Source organism: Oncorhynchus clarkii, chromosome 3 (assembly GCF_045791955.1).
Source record: "Oncorhynchus clarkii lewisi isolate Uvic-CL-2024 chromosome 3, UVic_Ocla_1.0, whole genome shotgun sequence".
Classification (NCBI taxonomy): Eukaryota; Metazoa; Chordata; class Actinopteri; order Salmoniformes; family Salmonidae; genus Oncorhynchus; species Oncorhynchus clarkii.
This window is the reverse complement of record NC_092149.1, coordinates 19,132,047-19,151,123: the sequence shown is the minus strand read 5'-3', so window position 1 is coordinate 19,151,123 and position 19,077 is coordinate 19,132,047. Positions and strand designations below refer to the sequence as shown.

At 42.9% G+C, this 19,077-nt stretch overlaps 1 protein-coding gene across 1 annotated transcript in view; it reads right to left on the bottom strand.

Annotated features, from left to right (window-relative positions):
- Positions 1–209: 209 nt before the first annotated feature.
- Positions 210–19,077, bottom strand: part of LOC139390242 (histone-lysine N-methyltransferase 2A-like) — an 80,429-nt gene continuing 61,561 nt past the window's right edge. The window contains exons 32-35 of the mRNA XM_071137491.1: positions 10,338–10,445; positions 9,727–9,810; positions 3,710–3,839; positions 210–3,024 (exon numbers count right to left, since the gene is read on the bottom strand). Coding sequence (XP_070993592.1) covers positions 2,749–3,024; positions 3,710–3,839; positions 9,727–9,810; positions 10,338–10,445 — 598 coding nt within the window. The 3' untranslated portion in view covers positions 210–2,748. The remainder of the gene's footprint in view (positions 3,025–3,709; positions 3,840–9,726; positions 9,811–10,337; positions 10,446–19,077) is intronic.

The following is a 19,077-nucleotide window of genomic DNA, read 5'->3' as shown; positions in this document are numbered from 1 at the left end:
AAACTGATTTGATGTGCGTGACAGATGTGTGTCAGATCTCAGGCGCTCAGAACAAGTGTTAAGTTCCCAACCTGGCCCTCACATTCATTTTTCATCTTATGTCAAACGTAATATCGCCAACCAATGATATTGCTGTATTTATACATTGCATGTTATATAAATGTCATATTAGCATTTGTTTAATTCAATTTTCAAATGATCAAGTCCAATTTGTTCAAACATCTTAACATCTTTATTAAGCAAATAACATTATAAATAAAAAAAGTGCATAGAAAAATTAAACGGGTTTAGAAATATGTATACAATTATTTACAAACTCAGGGTTTATTTGTACAAGGTAACAAAGACAAGTTAACACATATTTTCATGTCTTTTACACTTTGTTATACTTTAAAATAACCCTACCATATAGAACATACAGCTTTCTGAACCAGTTCTGGGAGAGATCGTCATGGTAACTTCAGGTTTACAACTAGTGCTTTGTATGCTTCATCGAACACACAGGCCAGCTCTGCAGGACATTAAAACCACGTTACTCTTATTATATTGTCATCATCCTCTTTTTTGCATTAGTATTCTTTAACATCTGTCAGAGCAACTGAGGTAGAATCCTGGCAAGAGGTTAGGGAGTGGAGTGGGCATAGAGAAACCTGCTCTGAGCGGTGTTACAACATCAGGTTTTCAGCGAAAAAGGAAGCTAGGTTAAGGATAGCTGTATCCCTGAAAAAGATGCATCCTGTTATTGGCAAACTCTGCTAAGGGTGTAGATGATTGACAAATGGGAATACAGGCTCCATCTCACTGATTGGTCGCGCAGGCTGGTGGGCTAAAGCTCTTCCTTACTGGGTATTATATTTCAAAAGGACAGTGCTCATTTCCTTTAGAATATGATCTGTACCTTGAAGGGTTCTCTGTAGCACGCAGATGGGAAGAACAGCATGATGCTTGATATTCTCCTGTTATATGGCCTGCCGATACTAAGGCCTGCTGTACTTTCTCCATGAAAATTCTACCAGAACAAAGAAAAACAATCAAAAACAATTAAAAAATACCTGCTTTAGAACAATGTCTTGTGTGAAGGCTGAAATGTAATACACAACTGTCCTCAAACATCAAGGTTCAAATAAGAGAAAGAAGAAGTAACAAAGTAAACAAAGAGGAAACGAGGGGAGGAGGATTTCCCACTAGACCATCATTTATACAAAGCACAGCTAGTTTCACCAGTCCAAAATCTGAACAGAAACATGAATAAATACAACTATTCTAGAGCTCAAGCAATCTCTTATTGTAAAGATGTGAACAACAGGGTGTACATTTGATGTCCTAATATGTCTGACTGAACTGACTGACAGCGTTGTCTAAAGTTGTATGACAGCAAATGTTAAGGTGCTGAGTGCATTCTCTCCCTATCTTGGTTTTACACCAAGACATTATTATCTCTTAAAGCTATCCTACTGAGCAACATACAGTACAGTACTGGCCTAATGCTATGCTTGAGATCTCCAGTGCACAGGGGAGCTGTCAGTCCACAGTCAGGTATATATAGAATTTATAACACATCTCTTAGTGGTGTAACATGGACAGTGTTCCACGCTTTGTGGTTGGCAGAGAATGTCAGAAGGAGAAGTCAGTACTTTGTTAACTCCAGTGACTGTTGAGAAATATGGAGTCTGGATTTTGTTAATTCACTAAAGATGTGCAACTGTAGCAAAGAAGTAGGCCTAATATTATTGCAAAAGGTAATCAGCATTTGCCATGATAGTAATAAAATATACTTTTAAATAAAAAAAGAGCTACACATCACTCTTGGATTGGGTAGTGTTTGCTACATGCAAAAATGGTGAAGGGAAAGTTCTTAAAGATATGATTTAGCTGCAGCAAACTCTTTAAGGGTGACACTGTTATCTAACCGTTTAACTGAACATAATGGAGGTCTCTTCCCCGGTCTGTGTGACAGGTAAGTGGAGAATGGATAGAAAAATAGGTATTATTTGGTGGGTCTCTGACCTAGGAGCCACAAAGTCTATGGCCCATCATATCTAGCACCATGGTTCTCTGAACAGTCAACGGAAAGCAAATATGTACAACCTGACGCATGATGAGCACTGTGAAATATAATTTCAAATAAATAAAACAATGATTAATAAATCAAGTAAAGATGGAGATATGGCTAAGGGATCAACTAGAGAGGATGGAGCCAACATGATTATGGGTGTCGAAATTAAAAATCTCCCCCTGCCCCCCGACAAAAAAAGATGAGGAATCTCTCCAAGTCTAGCTTTTCTGGTCCACCCTTATTTCAACAGAAAGTGCTTGACGTTATGGCGTCAAGGAAAATACCTTCATACAACATAGAACCAGCATAACCACAATATGCGTTCAGTATCCTGTTCTCAAGAAAAAACCACACGCTATAACGGTAGCTACTTCCGCTCTCTTCTGTGGCGAACTTGCCCAACCTCTGGCAGATGCATATTGGTTAGGAGCCAATGTGAGCTTATGGATGCATGTCCCTGTGTGGCGGTCCTCGTCCCTCTTGCTCCCCATCTCCTGGCCCTGGTTCCTCTCCCAGTCTCTTTGTAGTGGCTCATCTTCCCCTGTATTTTCTCCTCCCCCACCTCCCAACCCAGTAAAACCTTAATTTAAGGTTTTTAACCTCTTCCTCTGTTGCCTCTGCTCTCACCCCTCTTCCCTTGTGCCTTGTTTCCCCTGCAGAGACTGTGGCAGTACCAAGTCCTCCTCCTGCCCCTAGTTGAGGAAGCGTCTGCATTTCCGGGCCCCGCAGTTGCAGTTGAGCTTGCTTGCTGGGTCTTCGATGGGGAACTTGTAGTCGTAGGTGAGCTCCTCGCCCCGGTAGATCTTGCGCAAGGCAAAGATGACGATGTGCTTCTGGCCCTCCACGTTGATGACGCGCGAGTAGCAGTTGGGCTCGCACGAGTGGTTGATGAAGCGCGCCGCATTGCCGTGCATGGTGGCGTCCACCACGTCAAAGTCATCGATACGGAACATGTAGCAGCCGATACCCTGTGGAGGAAGGAGGGAAAAGAGACAGGTTTTAGACTTAGTTTTAGTTTAACATGTATTATGTTGACCTCCCGGGTGGCGCAGTGGTTAAGGGCGCTGTACTGCAGCGCCAGCTGTGCCACCAGAGACCCTGGGTTCGCCCCCAGGCTCTGTCGTAACCGGTCGCGACCGGGAGGTCCGTGGGGCGATGCACAATTGGCCTATCGTCGTCCGGGTTAGGGAGGGGTTGGCCGGTAGGGATATCCTTGTCTCATCGTGCACCAGCGACTCCTGTGGCGGGCCGGGCGCAGTGCGCGCTAACCAAGGTTGCCAGGTGCACGGTGTTTTCTCCGACACATTGGTGCGGCTGGCTTCCGGGTTGGATGCTAAGCACTGCGGCTTGGTTGGGTTGTGTATCGGCGGACGCATGACTTTCAACCTTCGTCTCTCCCGAGCCTGTACGGGAGTTGTGGAGATGAGACAAGATAGTAGCTACTAAAAACAATTGGATACCACGAAATTGGGGAGAAAACGGGGTAAAATTTTAAAAAACATGTATTATGTTGGTATCAATAACATTCAAGCCCACAATAACATTCAAGCCCACAATTAGTGGACTTAAAAAAAGTCCACCAACTAAGGTCTCGTTGGGACAAACCATAGGGCTTATGTCGTCTCAAACACACTCTGGACTGATTGATCTCACCTTGCCATCGTAATACTTCTCTCGCTTGTCTGTGAGCACTGAGCGAATGACGATGCCGGCATACTCAATGACCATCTCCTGAGCATCGATGTTCCTCTTGCAGAACAGACCTCGGCCGTGGATAGCAGACCTACACCAGAGAGATGTCAGAAGAGGTTCAAGTATGAACAACAGTTGGCTATTAAAAGGATGCAATGGAGAGGCAGGAAATATAAAGCATGCCTCAGTCCCTAGTTTGCTGTGATAGCTGTAGTGCAGCGGTTCCCAAACTTTCTATAGTCCCGTACCCCTCCAAACATTCAACATCCAGCTGCGTACCCCATCTAGCATCAGGGTCAGCGCACTCCGAAGTTTTTTGCAATCATTGTAAAGCCTGCCACACACAAACACACTATACGATACATTTCTTAAACATAAGAATGAGTGTGAGTTTTTGTCACACCCCAGCTCGTGGTAAGTGACAAAAAGCTCTTATAGGACCATGGCACAAATAATAATCAATATTTATCTCTTTATTTAACCATCTTACATATAAAACCTTATTTGTTCATCGAAAATTGTCAATACCTCACCACAGGTTGAGAAGGGTGTGCTTGAAATGATGCACATAACTCTGCAATGTTGGGTTGTATTGGAGTCGGTCTTAAATCATTTCACACAGTCTGCTTGTATTTTGTTTTCATGCTAGTGAGGGCCGAGAATCCACTCTCACATAGGTACGTGGTTGCAAAGGGCATCAGTGTCTTAACAGCGTGGTTTGCCAAGGCAGGATACTCTGAGCGCAGCCCAATCCAGAAATCTGGCAGTGGCTTCTGATTAAATTCGATTTACACAGAACCACTTGTTGCTCTTCTTCAGATATCAGTAAGTGGACTGGAGGCAGGGCATGAAAGGGATAACGAATCCAGTTATTTGTGTCATCGGTTTCAGGAAAGTACTTGCGTAATTGCACATCCAACTCACTCAGGTGCTTCGCTATATCACATTTGACATTGTCCGTAAGCTTGAGTTCTTTCGCACACAAAAAAATCATACAATGACGGAAAGACCTGTGTGTTGTCCTTGTTAATGCAGACAGAGAAGAGCTCCAACTTCTTAATCATAGCCTCAATTTTGTCCCGCACATTGAATAGTTGCAGAGAGCCCCTGTAATCCTAGATTCGGATCATTCAGGCGAGAAAAAACATCACCCAGATAGGCTAGTCGTGTGCGAAACTCGTCATCATGCAAGCGGTCAGACAAGTGAAAATTATGGTCAGCAAAGAAAACATTAAGTTCGTGTCAATACTTTGCCCCATGCATTTAATTGGTAGATTTAGATAGTGTTCTCTAAAGTTTCTAAAACTGTTAAAATTATGTCTGAGTATAACAGAACTGATATGGCAGGCGAAATCCCGAGGACAAACCATCCCCCCCCCAAAAAAATCTGTTTACCACTGTTTTCAATGGCAAGTACTATAATTATAAGCCCAAGTCCTCCCAAATTGCAGTTCCTAGGGCTTCCACTAGATGTCAACAGTCTTTAGTTATATTTTGAGGCTGGTTTTTGGAAAAAAATGACCCAGAAATTGTAGTGGTTCTAGGTGGCTCCCATTTTGGCTGTAGTGTTTCCAAGTGGGTGGAGGAAAGCGCGTTTTCTTATTTATCTCCGGTAATGAACATACTATTCTCGGTCTTAAATTGTATAGTTTATTTGCGTATTAGGATACCTAAGGTTTGATTATAAACGTTGTTTGACTTGTTTGGAAAAGTTTATTAGTAACGTTTGGGATTCATTTTGTATGCATTTTGATGGAGGGAAACAGGATGGATTATTGACTGAAGCACGCCAGCTAAACTGAGTTTTTATGGATACAAAGAAGGACATTATCGAACAAAAGGACCATTTGTGATCTTTTGGAGTGCCAACAGAAGATCAAATGTAAGGCATTTTTTATATCGCTATTTCTGACTTTCATGTCGCACCTGCCTGGTTGAAATATGTTTTTCATGTGTTGGTATGCAGGGCGCTGTCCTCAGATAATCACATGGTTTGCTTTCACCATAAAGCCTTATTGAAATCTTACACGGCGGCTGGATTAACAACAAGTTAGGCTTTATTTTGATGTACTACACTTGTATTTTCATGAATATTAAATATTATGGTAATTTAATTTGAATTTGGCGCTCTGCAATTTCACCGGATGTTGTCGAGGTGTCCTGCTAGCAGCACGCCTTTCCCAAATTAACAAAGATTGCATAGCGGAGAAGGTACGGTGGGATTCGAAATGGTCGGTAATCTGTTTGTTAATGATGTTAATGATGTCGTTTAGGACCTTGAGCGTGGCTGAGGTGCACCCATGACCAACTCTGAAACCAGATTGCATAGCGGAGAAGGTACGGTGGGATTCGAAATGGTCGGTAATCTGTTTGTTAATTAATTGTAACTACCCATCCCGGATCCAGGAGCGTTGTCATCAACTGACACTAATTAGCATAACGCAACGGACATAAATATTACTAGAAAATATTCATATTCGTGAAATCACAAGTGAAATATATTGAAACAGTTTAGCCTTTTGTTAATCACCCTGTCATCTCAGATTTTGAAATTATGCTTTACAGCCAAAGCAAGACAAGCATTTGTGTTTACCTTTGATGAGCTGCGGATGTTTTCTCTCACAAGACTCCCAGTTAGATAGCAAATGTTCCTTTTTTCCAAAAATATTATTTTTGTAGCCGAAATACCTCCGTTAGTTCTTCACGTTTGGCTGAGAATTCGACCGGAAATTGCGGTCACGACAACGGCGAAAAATATTCCAAATTAGCTCCGTAATATCGACAGAAACATGGCAAACGTTGTTTATAATCAATCCTCAAGGTGTTTTTCAAATATCTATTCAATAATATATCAACTGGGACAGGTGGCTTCTTAGTAGGAAAGAGAGAAACAATGGCCGCATTTGTCTCTTACGCACAAAACACTTTGAGAGACTCCAGCTGACCACTGACGTAATGTTGACGTTCAGGCTCATTTTTCAAAATAAAAGCCTGAATCTATGTATTGTGACACTAGACACATTAGGGAAGCCATAGAAAAAGGAATCTGGTTGATATCTCATTCACTGCTCAATAGGGACGCATAGGAACGCAGAGCTTTCTAAACAAGAGTCCCTTCCTGATTGGATTTTCTCAGGCTTTCGCCTGTAATATCAGTTATGTTATACTCACAGACAATATTTTTACAGTTTTGGAAACTTTAGAGTGTTTTATATCCTAAGCTGTCAATTATATGCATATTCTAGCATCTTGTCCTGACAAAATAGCCTGTTTACTTTGGGAACGTTATTTTTCCAAAAATGAAAATAGTGCCCCCTAGATTCAACAGGTTAACCTCTCTGGGATATGTGGGATGGTAGCGTCCCACCTGGCCAAAAGACAGAGAAAATGCAGAGCGCCAAATTCAAATAAATTCCTATAAAATCAAACTTTCATGAAATCACACATGTAAGATACCAAATTAAAGCTACACGTGTTGTGAATCCAGCCAACATGACAGATTTCAAAAAGGCTTTTCGGCGAAAGCAAACGATGCTATTATCTAAGGATAGCACCTCCGTTAAACAAAAGAGAGAAAATATATTTCAACCCTGCACGTGAGACAAAACGCAGAAATAAAATATAAATCATGCCTTACCTTTGACGAGCTTCTTCTGTTGGCACTCCAATATGTCCCATAAACATCACAAATGGTCCTTTTGTTCAATTAATTGCGTCCATATATATCCAAAATGTCCATTTATTTGGCGCGTTTGATCCAGAAAAACACCGGTTCCAACTTGCGCAACGTGACAACAAAATATCTCAAAAGTTACCTGTAAACTTTGCCAAAACATTTAAACTACTTTTGTAATACAACTTTAGGTATTTTTTAAAGTAAATAATTTATCAAATTGAAGACGGGATGATCTGTGTTCAATACAAGAAGAAAACAAACTGACGCTAGCTTTCTGGTCACGCGCCTCTATCAAACAGTATACATGAAGTGACCCTCGTTTTGAACAGGGCTACTTCTTCATTAAACAAAGGAAAAACCTAAACCAATTTCTAAAGACTGGGGACATCCAGTGGAAGCGGTAGGAACTGCAAGCAAGTCCCTTAAAAAATCTGGATTCCCAATGAAAACTCATTGAAAAGAGAGTGATCTCAAAAAAAAAAATCTGAATGGTTTGTCCTCAGTGTTTCGCCTGCTACATAAGTTCTGTTATACTCAAAGACATGATTCAAACAGTTTTAGAAACTTCCAAATCTACTAACAATAGTTATATATTAGCAGGCAGTTGAATTTGGGCATGCTTTTCATCCAAAATTCCAAATGCTGCCCCCTATCCTAGAGAAGTGAACTAACCTCCAGACGAGCTCCAATGCCATACAACGCTCCTTCCATGGCCTCCAACTGCTCTTAAATGCAGGGAAAACTAAATGCATGCTATTCAACAGATCACTGCCCACACCTGCTAGCCTGTCCAGCATCACTACTCTGGACGGCTCGGACTTAGAATACGTGAACAACTACAAATACCTAGGTGTCTGGTTAGACTGTAAACTCTCCTTCCAGACTCACATTAAGCATCTCCAATCCAAAATTAAATCTAGAATTGGCTTCCTATATCGCAACAAAGCATCCTTTACTCATGCTGCCAAACATACCCTCGTGAAACTGACCATCCTACCGATCCTCGACTTCAGTGATGTCATCTATAAAAAATCCCCCAACACTCTACTCAACAAACTGGATGCAGTCTATCACAGTGGCATCCGTTCTGTCACTAAAGCCCCATACACTACCCACCATTGCGACCTGTACGCTCTCGTTGGTTGGCCCTCGCTTCATACTCGTCGCCAAACCCACTGGCTACAGGTTATCTACAAGTCTCTGCTTGGTAAAGCCCCGCCTTATCTCAGCTCACTGGTCACCATAGCAGCACCCACTCGTAGCACGCGCTCCAGCAGGTATATCTCACTGGTCACCCCCAAACCAAATTCCTCCTTTGGTTGCCTTTCCTTCCAGTTGTCTGCTGCCAATGACTGGAACGAACTGCAAAATCTCTGAAGCTGGAGACTCATGTCTCCCCACTAGTTTTCAGCACCAGCTATCAGAGCAGCTCACAGATCACTGCACCTGTTCATAGCCCATCTATCTACCTACCTCATCCCCATACAGTATTTATTTATTTTACTCCTTTGCACCCCAGTATCTCTACTTGCACATTCATCTTCTGCACATCTACCATTCCAGTGTTTAATTGCTATATTGTAATTACTTCGCCACCTGCTCCTTTGCACCCCAGTATCTCTACTTGCACATTCATCTTCTGCACATCTACCATTCCAGTGTTTAATTGCTATATTGTAATTACTTCACCACCATGGCCTATTTATTGCCTTAACTCCATTATCTTACCTCATTTGCACTCGCTGTATATAGACTTTTTGTTTTCTTTTGTTCTACTATGTTTTGTTTATTCCATGTGTAACTCTGTGCTGTTGTATGTGTCGAATTGCTATGCTTTATCTTGGCCAGGTTGCAGTTGCAAATGAGAACTTGTTCTCAACTAGCCTACCTGGTTAAATAAAGGGGGAAAAATGAAAAATAAAACCTACATGATCAGCAGAATTCCCGTGAGAGAGTAACGGTTAATGTGATTGGATGTTAATTTTTGACATTGTGTTGTTATTTTACTTAACACTAGATGGTTTAATTTTATTTTTGGCAGTGAAACGAGGCTACTCGTTTGAAAATGTGAAAAAAAAAGTGAACCCACATTTTTATTTAGCGTACCCCCGACGGCATTGCGCGTACCCTGCTGTAGAGAACCACAGTGACTGCTTCCTGTCAAGACAGACCGCAAATTACCTTTGTGGGGTCAGTTTCCACCCCACTGAGAAACGCATGAGCTCTTTAGCCCAGAATCATGATCATAGTCACAGGCTCTGTCCATAGTTTTGGCTTTGACCAGGACGAGTTGTGTGCTGACCTGTACACGCCTACAGCCTCCTTCGATGTCCTTTCCAGATGTCTGAAGCGCATGGCCATGGGGAGCTCCAAGCTCGTTGCACGTCTAGGAGAAAAGGGATAAGCACAGAAGATGATGTGCTTCTGACCTTTCACGTTGAACTCTGAGAAAAGAGTCACTAGAGACTAAGACACAAGGGTAGAACACATTTGTAACGTTGCTTGATTGGGGGAGGTAGTTGCAGAAATGACAGAATGGTTTAGTCCAACCACAAAGATCACTTTAGGGGAGTTACAAATACAGGAATGGACAACATTTCAATAGTGAATTAGTCACAGCTATAAAAACGATTGTGTAAACCTGTAGCTGTACAGCTGGCTCCTTTGTTACTCATCAGGCTGAACAAATACATTGATATGTCTACCAATTTATAAATGGATCAGTTGTTGATGTGAAAGTTGTTTTTCAAAGGAACAACATTTGCGGCCATGTTCAACAAGTTCTAAGAATGTTCCGCTAGACAAGATCTTTCATGGACTAGCTACTGCAGTATTTAAGCCAAAGTTCCCTTTTTTAAGATATTAGCTAGCTTCCTTTGCGATGGCCAGCATACAATAACTCTGTAATCTGACCTTGTGGATTTGAGTGGGACTTCATCCTCCTCCTCATCGTAGGGGTTGATGTCAGGGAGCTGGCGGTGCTGGGAAGCCAGGAAGTTGAACATGTCGAAGGTGGACTTCCTGTTAGAGAAGACAGGAACAAGGTGTTACGTTAAATTTTACAGTATGCAGACTTTCTTTATCATAGTTATTTTGCCCAGCACTGGTGTAGAATTTGGGATGTGGACATCACCCACACACTCTTCATATGTTAATGAAAGGAGCAGCATAGACGTCATACAGGTCTTATTTCCAGCTTACTCAGACTGTGGAGTTGGAGTTCACACTCACATCGAAATACAACAACCACAGACATCCTTTGTTCCTCTAAACCTGACAGCTGTCTACATTCAAAACAGACATTTCACCAATACTCCACACAGAGACTAGCTTCCACTTTGAAGTTGAAAACCACCTACAGAGGGGAAAACCCAGATTCTTTAAACATTTGCTAGACTTTAGTGCTATGGGTTGACCAACTGCAAGGTGAGGACAAAATAATACCGGTTCCCACCATTACACTTGTGGTGATTTGTGGTGACACTACCGTTCAAACGTTTGGGGTCACTTAGAAATGTTCTTGCTTTTGAAAGAAAAGCAAATGTTTTGTCCATTGAAATAACATACAATTGATTAGAAATACAGTGTAGACATAGTTAATGTTGTAAATACTATTGTAGGTGGAAATGGCTGATATTTTATGGAATATCTACATAGGCGTACAGAGGCCCATTATCAGCAACCATCACTCCTGTGTTCCAATGGCACGTTGTGTTAGCTAATCCAAGTTCATCATTTTAAAAGGCTAATTGATCATTAGAAAACCCTTTAGCAATTATGTTAGCACAGCTGAGAATTGTTGTTCTGATTAAAGAAGCAATAAAAATGGCCTTCTTTAGACTAGTTGAGTATCTGGAGCATCAGCATTTGTGGGTTCGATTACAGGCTCAAAACGGCCAGAAACAAATAACTTTCTTCTGAAACTCGTCAGTCTATTATTGTTCTGAGAAATGATGGCTATTCCATGCGCGAAATTGCCAAGAAACTGAAGATCTGGTACAAGCTGTGTACTACTCCCTTTACAGAACAGCACAAACTGGCTCTAACCAGAAAAGAAAGAGGAGTGGGAGGCCCCGGTGCACAACAGAGCAAGAGGACAAGTACATTAGTCTCTCTAGTTTGAGAAACAGACGCCTCACAAGTCCTCAACAGGCAGCTTCAATAAACAGTACCCGAAAAACACCAGTCTCAACGTCAGCAGTGAAGTGGCGACTCCGGGACGCTGGCCTTCTAGGCAGAGGACCTCTTGCTCAGTTGTGCACTGGGGCCTCCCACTCTTTCTATTCAACAGTCATTTTCAACATTAACAATGTATTTCTGATCAATTTGATGCTATTTAAATGGACACATTTTTGTTGCTTTTCTTTCAAAAACAAGGACATTTCTAAGTGACCCCAAACTTTTGAACAGTAGTGTACATGCAAATTAATATTAATACCGTTAATACCATCCTGATGTCCTAGCCGTGTCTGAATCCTGGCTTAGGAAGGCCACTAAAAATTCTAAAATTTCCATCCCCAACTACAACATTTTCCACCAAGATAAAACTGCCAAAGGGTGTGGAGTTGCAATCCACTGTCTGCAGAGTTCTGTCATGCTATCCAGGTCTGTGCCCAAACAGTTCAAGCTTCTACTTTTAAAAATCCACCATTCTAGAAATAAGTCTCTGACTGTTGCCGCTTGTTATAGACACCCCTCAGCCCCCAGCTGTGCCCTGGACATCATATGTGAATTAATTGCCCCCCATTTATCTTCAGAGTTCATAATGTTAGGTGACCTAAACTGGGATATGCTTAACACACCGGCCGTCCTACAATCTAAGGTAGATGCCGTCAATCTCACACAAATTATCAAGGCACCTACCGGGTACAACCCTAAATCAGTAAACACGGGCACCCTCATATATATCATCCTGACCAACCTGCCCTCTAAATACACCTCTGCTGTCTTCAACCTGGATCTCAACAATCACGGTCTCATTACCTGCGTCCGTAATGGATCCTCGGTCAAACGACCACCCCTCATTACTGTCAAACACTCCCTAAAACACTTCAGCGAGCAGGCCTTTCTAATAGACCTGGCCCGGGTATCCTGGAAGGATATTGACCTCATTCCATCAGTAGGATGCCTGGTTATTCTTTAAAAAGTGCTTTCCTCACCATCTTAAATAAGCATGCCCCACTCAAAAAATGTTGAACTAAGAAAAGAAAAAGCCCTTGGTTCACTCCAGACTTGAATGCCCTTGACTAGCACAAAAACATCCTGTGGCGTACTGCATGAGCATCAAATAGCCCCTGTGATATGCAACTTTTCAAGGAAGTTAGGAACCAATATAAACAGGCAGTCAGAAACGCAAAGGATAGCTTTTTCAAACAGAAATTTGCATCCTGTAACACAAACTCCAAAACGTTCTGGGACACTGTAAAGTCCATGGAGAATAAGAGCACCTCCTCCCAGCTGCCCACTGCACTGAGGCTTGGAAACACTGTCACCACCGATAAATCTACGATAATCTAGAATTTCAATAAGCACTTTTCTACGTCTGGCCATGCTTTCCACCTGGCAACTCCTACTCCGGTCAACAGCTCTGCAACCCCAACCTGCCCACTTTCTCCTTCACCCAAATCCAGATAGCTGATGTTCTGAAAGCGCTGCAAAATGTGGACCCCTACAGATCAGCTGGGCTAGACAATCTGGACCCTCTCTTTCTAAAACTATCCGCCGCAATTGTTGCAACCCCTATTACACCTCTCTTTCGTATCGTCTGAGATCCCTAAAGATTGAAAGCTGCCGCGGTCATCCCCCTCTTCAAAGGGGGAGACAATGTAGACCCAAATACAAACTGTTACAGGCCTATATCTATACTACCCTGCCTGCCTTTCTAGTCTTTGAAGGCCAAGTTAACAAGCAGATCACCGACCATTTTGAATCCCACCGTACCTTCTCCGCTATGCAATCTGGTTTCCGAGCTGGTCATGGGTGCACCTCAACAACGCTCAAGGTCCTAAACGATATCATAACCGCCATCGATAAAAGACAATACTGTGCACCCTTCTTCATCGACCTGGCCAAGGCTTTCGAATCTGTCAATCACCACATTCTTATCGGCAGACTCAATAGCCTTGGCTTCTCAAATGACTGCCTCGCCTGGTTCACCAACTACTTCTCAGATTGAGTTCAGTGTGTCAAATCAGAGGGCCTGTTGTCCAGACCTCAGGCAATCTATGTGGGTGCCACAGGGTTCAATTCTCGGGCCGACTCTTTTCTCTGTATACATCGATGATGTTGCTCTTGTTGTTGGTGATTCTCTGATCCACCTCAACGCAGATGACATCATTCTGTATACATCTGGCCATTCTTTGGGCACTGTGTTAACAAACCTCCAGAAGAGCTTCAATGTCATACAACACTCCTTCCGTGGCCCCCAACTGCTCTTAAATGCAAGTAAAACTAAATGCATGCTCTTCAGCCCGATAGCTGCCCGCACCTGCCTGCCCGTCTAGCATTACTACTCTGGACGGTTCTGACTTAGAATGCATTTTACATTTGCACACACTGTATATAGATTTTTCTATTGTGTTATTGACAGTAGTGTTGTTTGTGTCGCACTGCTTTGCATTTATCTTGGCCAGGTCGCAGATGTAAATGAGAACTTGTTCTCAACTGGCCTACTTGATGAAATAAAGGTGAAATATATATATATTTTTAACGGTAGTTGTTTTTTGCATACATCATCCAGGAGGATCCTCTTGATGGGGCTGTCCATATCGGCAGACTGTGATATGGCCATTTCTTGGAGAGACTCCTTCCCCTCCAGGAGACTGTCAAATATGACAACACCACCCACAACGAGTGTTGCTGTGCAGCTTCAATGTGGGACTCTTATGCTTCTCACTTTGCTTGGTGAGGTAGATTGCTGCTATAACTTGATGACACCTCACATACCTAACCATTTCCTTGGCTCTCTTGTCGAGTGTATCCATTGTTTTCAGTGCCATGATGTCCTCAAGGAGCAGATTCAACGCATGAGCAGCACAGCCTATGGGTGTGATGTGAGGGTAGGACTCCTACCCTTTAGACCAAGCGGCCTTCATGTTCGCAACATTGTCTGTCACCAGTGCAAATACCTTCTGTGGTTCAAGGTCATTGATGACTGCCTTCAGCTCATCTGCAATGTAGAGACCAGTGTGTCTGTTGTCCCTTGTGTCTGTGCTCTTGTAGAATACTGGTTGAGGGGTGGAGATGTAGTTAATTATTTATTGCCCACGAACATTCAACCACCCATCAGAGATGACTGCAATACAGTCTGCTTTCTCTATGATTTGCTTGACCTTCACTTGAACTCTGTTGAACTCCGCATCCAGCAAATTAGTAGATAAAGCATGTCTGGTTGGAGGGGTGTATGCTGTGCGAAGAACATTCAGAAATCTCTTCCAATACACATTGCCTGTGACCAGAGGTGAACCAGTTGCATACACAGCTCGAGCAAGACATTCATCAGCATTTCTCTGACTACGTTCCTCCATTGAGTCAAAAAAACTTCCAGGAGGACCATGAGCTGTTGCTATGGATAAGTTGTCTCATCATTTTCACCTCGAATAAGAGTAGAGGGACTTTTGTCAAAGGTAGCTAGTTGTGAGCACAGAGGGAACATTATTCACTTTGCCAGATGATTTTTCATCTTTGTTGCATTCCTCACATACAGTGGGGCAAAAAAAGTATTTAGTAAGCCACCAATTGTGCAAGTTATCCCACTTAAAAAGATGAGAGGCCTGCAGTTTTCATCATAGGTACACTTCAACTATGACAGACAAAATGAGAAGAAAAAAAATCCAGAAAATCACATTGTAGGATTTTTTATGAATTTATTTGCAAATTATGGTGGAAATTAAGTATTTGGTCAATAACAAAAGTTTCTCAATACTTTGTTATATACCCTTTGTTGGCAATGACAGAGGTCAAACGTCTTCACAAGGTTTTCACACACTGTTGCTGGTATTTTGGCCGATTCCTCCATGCAGATCTCCTCTAGAGCAGTGATGTTTTGGGACTGTTGCTGGGCAACACGGACTTTCAACTCCCTCCAAAGATTTTCTATGGGGTTGAGATCTTCTTACGAAGCCACTCCTTCGTTGCCCGGGCGGTGTGTTTGGGATCATTGTCATGCTGAAAGACCGAGCCACGTTTCATCTTCAATGCCCTTGCTGATGGAAGGAGGTTTTCACTCAAAATCTCACGATACATGGCCCCATTCATTCTTTCCTTTACACAGATCAGTCGTCCTGGTCCCTTTGCAGAAAAACAGCCCCAAAGCATGATGTTTCCACCCCCATGCTTCACAGTAGGTATGGTGTTCTTTGGATGCAACTCAGCATTCTTTGTCCTCCAAACACGACAAGTTGAGTTTTTACCAAAAAGTTATATTTTGGTTTCATCTGACCATATGACATTCTCCCAATCTTCTTCTGGATCATCCAAATGCTCTCTAGCAAACTTCAGACGTGCCTGGACATGTACTGGCTTAAGCAGGGGGACACGTCTGGCACTGCAGGATTTGAGTCCCTGGCGGCGTAGTGTGTTACTGATGGTAGGCTTTGTTACTTTGGTCCCAGCTCTCTGCAGGTCATTCACTAGGTCCCCCCGTGTGGTTCTGGGATTTTTGCTCACCGTTCTTGTGATCATTTTGACCCCACGGGGTGAGATCTTGCGTGGAGCCCCAGATCGAGGGAGATTATCAGTGGTCTTGTATGTCTTCCATTTCCTAATAATTGCTCCCACAGTTGATTTCTTCAAACCAAGCTGCTTACCTATTGCAGATTCAGTCTTCCCAGCCTGGTGCAGGTCTACAATTTTGTTTCTGGTGTCCTTTGACAGCTCTTTGGTCTTGGCCATAGTGGAGTTTGGAGTGTGACTGAGGTCGTGGACAGGTGTCTTTTATACTGATAAGTTCAAACTGGTGCCATTAATACAGGTAACGAGTGGAGGACAGAGGAGCCTCTTAAAGAAGAAGTTACAGGTCTGTGAGAGCCAGAAATCTTGCTTGTTTGTAGATTACCAAATACTTATTTTCCACCTTAATTTGCAAATAAATTCATTAAAAATCCTACAATGTGATTTTCTGGATTTTTTTTCTGATTTTGTCTGTCATAGATGTCATCATTCATCTGTCATCATTTCCCAAGATGGCATAGCAGTTCAGACGTATTTTTGTCCTCGTCCTGTCGTGTATATAAATATATAGATATATTTACAACTTTTTTTCACATACATTTTTAATTTTCCAAAAACTCATCTTCAGAACACTCTCCTGCAATCCTCTTCACCAATTTATATTTATATAAAAAAAGTATTATTTACCTCAGATCTGTAATCCTCCGAGAGGCTAGCCAGAAATTAGCCAGAAGCTAGCCGGGAGCTAGCCAGAAGCTGGTCCAGAAGCTACTCTGAAGCTGGTTCAGAAGCTAGTTAGCTTATTTACTGGCTAATCGTTAGTACTCAGCTAACCACGGTTTGTGGTCATCGGCTGTCCTTTGGCTCGAGAATCTATCGCCAGTTTTGTACGGCGCGGTGCAGCGCGGCTCGGAACGGAACATACCGGATTTCGGCCGCTGGCTCTGGACATCCATACCTGGATCTCACAGCTAGCTAGCTGCTATCCGTGTGACTATCGGCTTTCGTCGATTCCGGAGCTAACATCAATTGTTCCGGAGCTAGCCAGCTGAAGAGTTCCATCAATCACTCCTGGGCTGCAGTCACCTATCCGGACCCGTTTTGCTGCCTACGCGGAGCCCCACCGGGCCTTCACAGTTGGACTGCCGACGTTGTCTACCCGAGGGAATTGTCCGGCTGGCTCCTCCGGCGCAACGTTGCCTGGGCGCCCATCTGCGGCCTGCTAGCCGCTGGCTATCTTATCGGCTGCTATCTGAATAGACAATCGGACAATTTTTATTTTATTTCTATTTATTTATTTATTTATTTTTCTTCTTGGGCCTCTATAACTATATCTATTGTTTTTATTTTTGTTGTTGTTGTGTTATTTGGATTAATCCCCTCTACCACACGGAAACCCACTAATCTACTGACGTTCGGAACGCAAGAGTTGGCTAATAACAGACCTCCATTCTATGCTAGCTTGCTCCTATGCTAGCTTGCTACCGATTTAGCTGTCTAAATCGCCGTGACCCCCAACCAACCTCTCCACTCACTGGACCCTTTTGATCACTCGACTGAGCATGCCTCTCCTTAATGTCAATATGTCTTGTCCATTGCTGTTCTGGTTAGTGTTTATTGGCTTATTTCACTGTAGAGCCTCTAGTCCTGCTCATTATACCTTATCCAACCTATTAGTTCCACCACCCACACATGCAATGACATCTCCTGGTTTCAATGATGTTTCTAGAGACAATATCTCTCTCTTCATCACTCAATACCTAGGTTTACCTCCACTGTATTCACATCCTACCTTACCTTTGTCTGTACATTATACCTTGATGCTATTTTATCGCCCCCAGAAACCTCCTTTTACTCTCTGTTCCAGACGTTCTAAACGACCAATTCTTATTGCTTTTAGCCGCACCCTTATTCTACTCCTACTCTGTTCCTCTGGCGAAGTAGAGGTGAATCCAGGCCCTGCAGTGCCTAGCTCCACTCCTATTCCCCAGGCGCTCTCTTTTGACGACTTCTGTAACCGTAATAGCCTTGGTTTCACGCATGTTAACATTAGAAGCCTCCTCCCTAAGTTTGTTCTATTCACTGCTTTAGCACACTCTGCCAACCCGGATGTTCTAGCTGTGTCTGAATCCTGGCTTAGGAAGACCAACAAAAATTCAGACATTTTAATTCCAAACTACAACATTTTCAGACAAGATAGAACTGCCAAAGGGGGCGGTGTTGCAATCTACTGCAAAGATAGCCTGCAGAGTTCTGTCCTACTATCCAGGTCTGTACCCAAACAATTTGAACTTCTACTTTTAAAAATCCACCTCTCTAAAAACAAGTCTCTCACCGTTGCCGCCTGCTATAGACCACCCTCTGCCCCCAGCTGTGCTCTGGACACCATATGTGAACTGATTGCCCCCCATCTATCTTCAGAGCTTGTGCTGCTAGGCGACCAAAACTGGAACATGCTTAACACCCCAGCCATCCTACAATCTAAACTTGATGCCCTCAACCTCACACAAATTATCAATGAACCTACCAGGTACCTCCCCAAAGCCTTAAACACGGGCACCCTCATAGATATCATCCTAACCAACTTGCCCTCTAAATACACCTCTGCTGTTTTCAACCAAGATCTCAGCAATCACTGCCTCATTGCCTGCATCCGTAATGGGTCAGCGGTCAAACGACCTCCACTCATCACTGTAAAACGCTCACTAAAACACTTCAGCGAGCAGGCCTTTCTAATCGACCTGGCCGGGGTATCCTGGAAGGATATTGAGCTCATCCCGTCAGTAGAGGATGCCTGGATATTTTTTAAAAATGCCTTCCTAACCATCTTAAATAAACATGCCCCATTCAAGAAATTTAGAACCAGGAACAGATATAGCCCTTGGTTCTCCCCAGACCTGACTGCCCTTAACCAACACAAAAACATCCTATGGCGTTCTGCATTAGCATCGAACAGCCCCCGTGATATGCAGCTGTTCAGGGA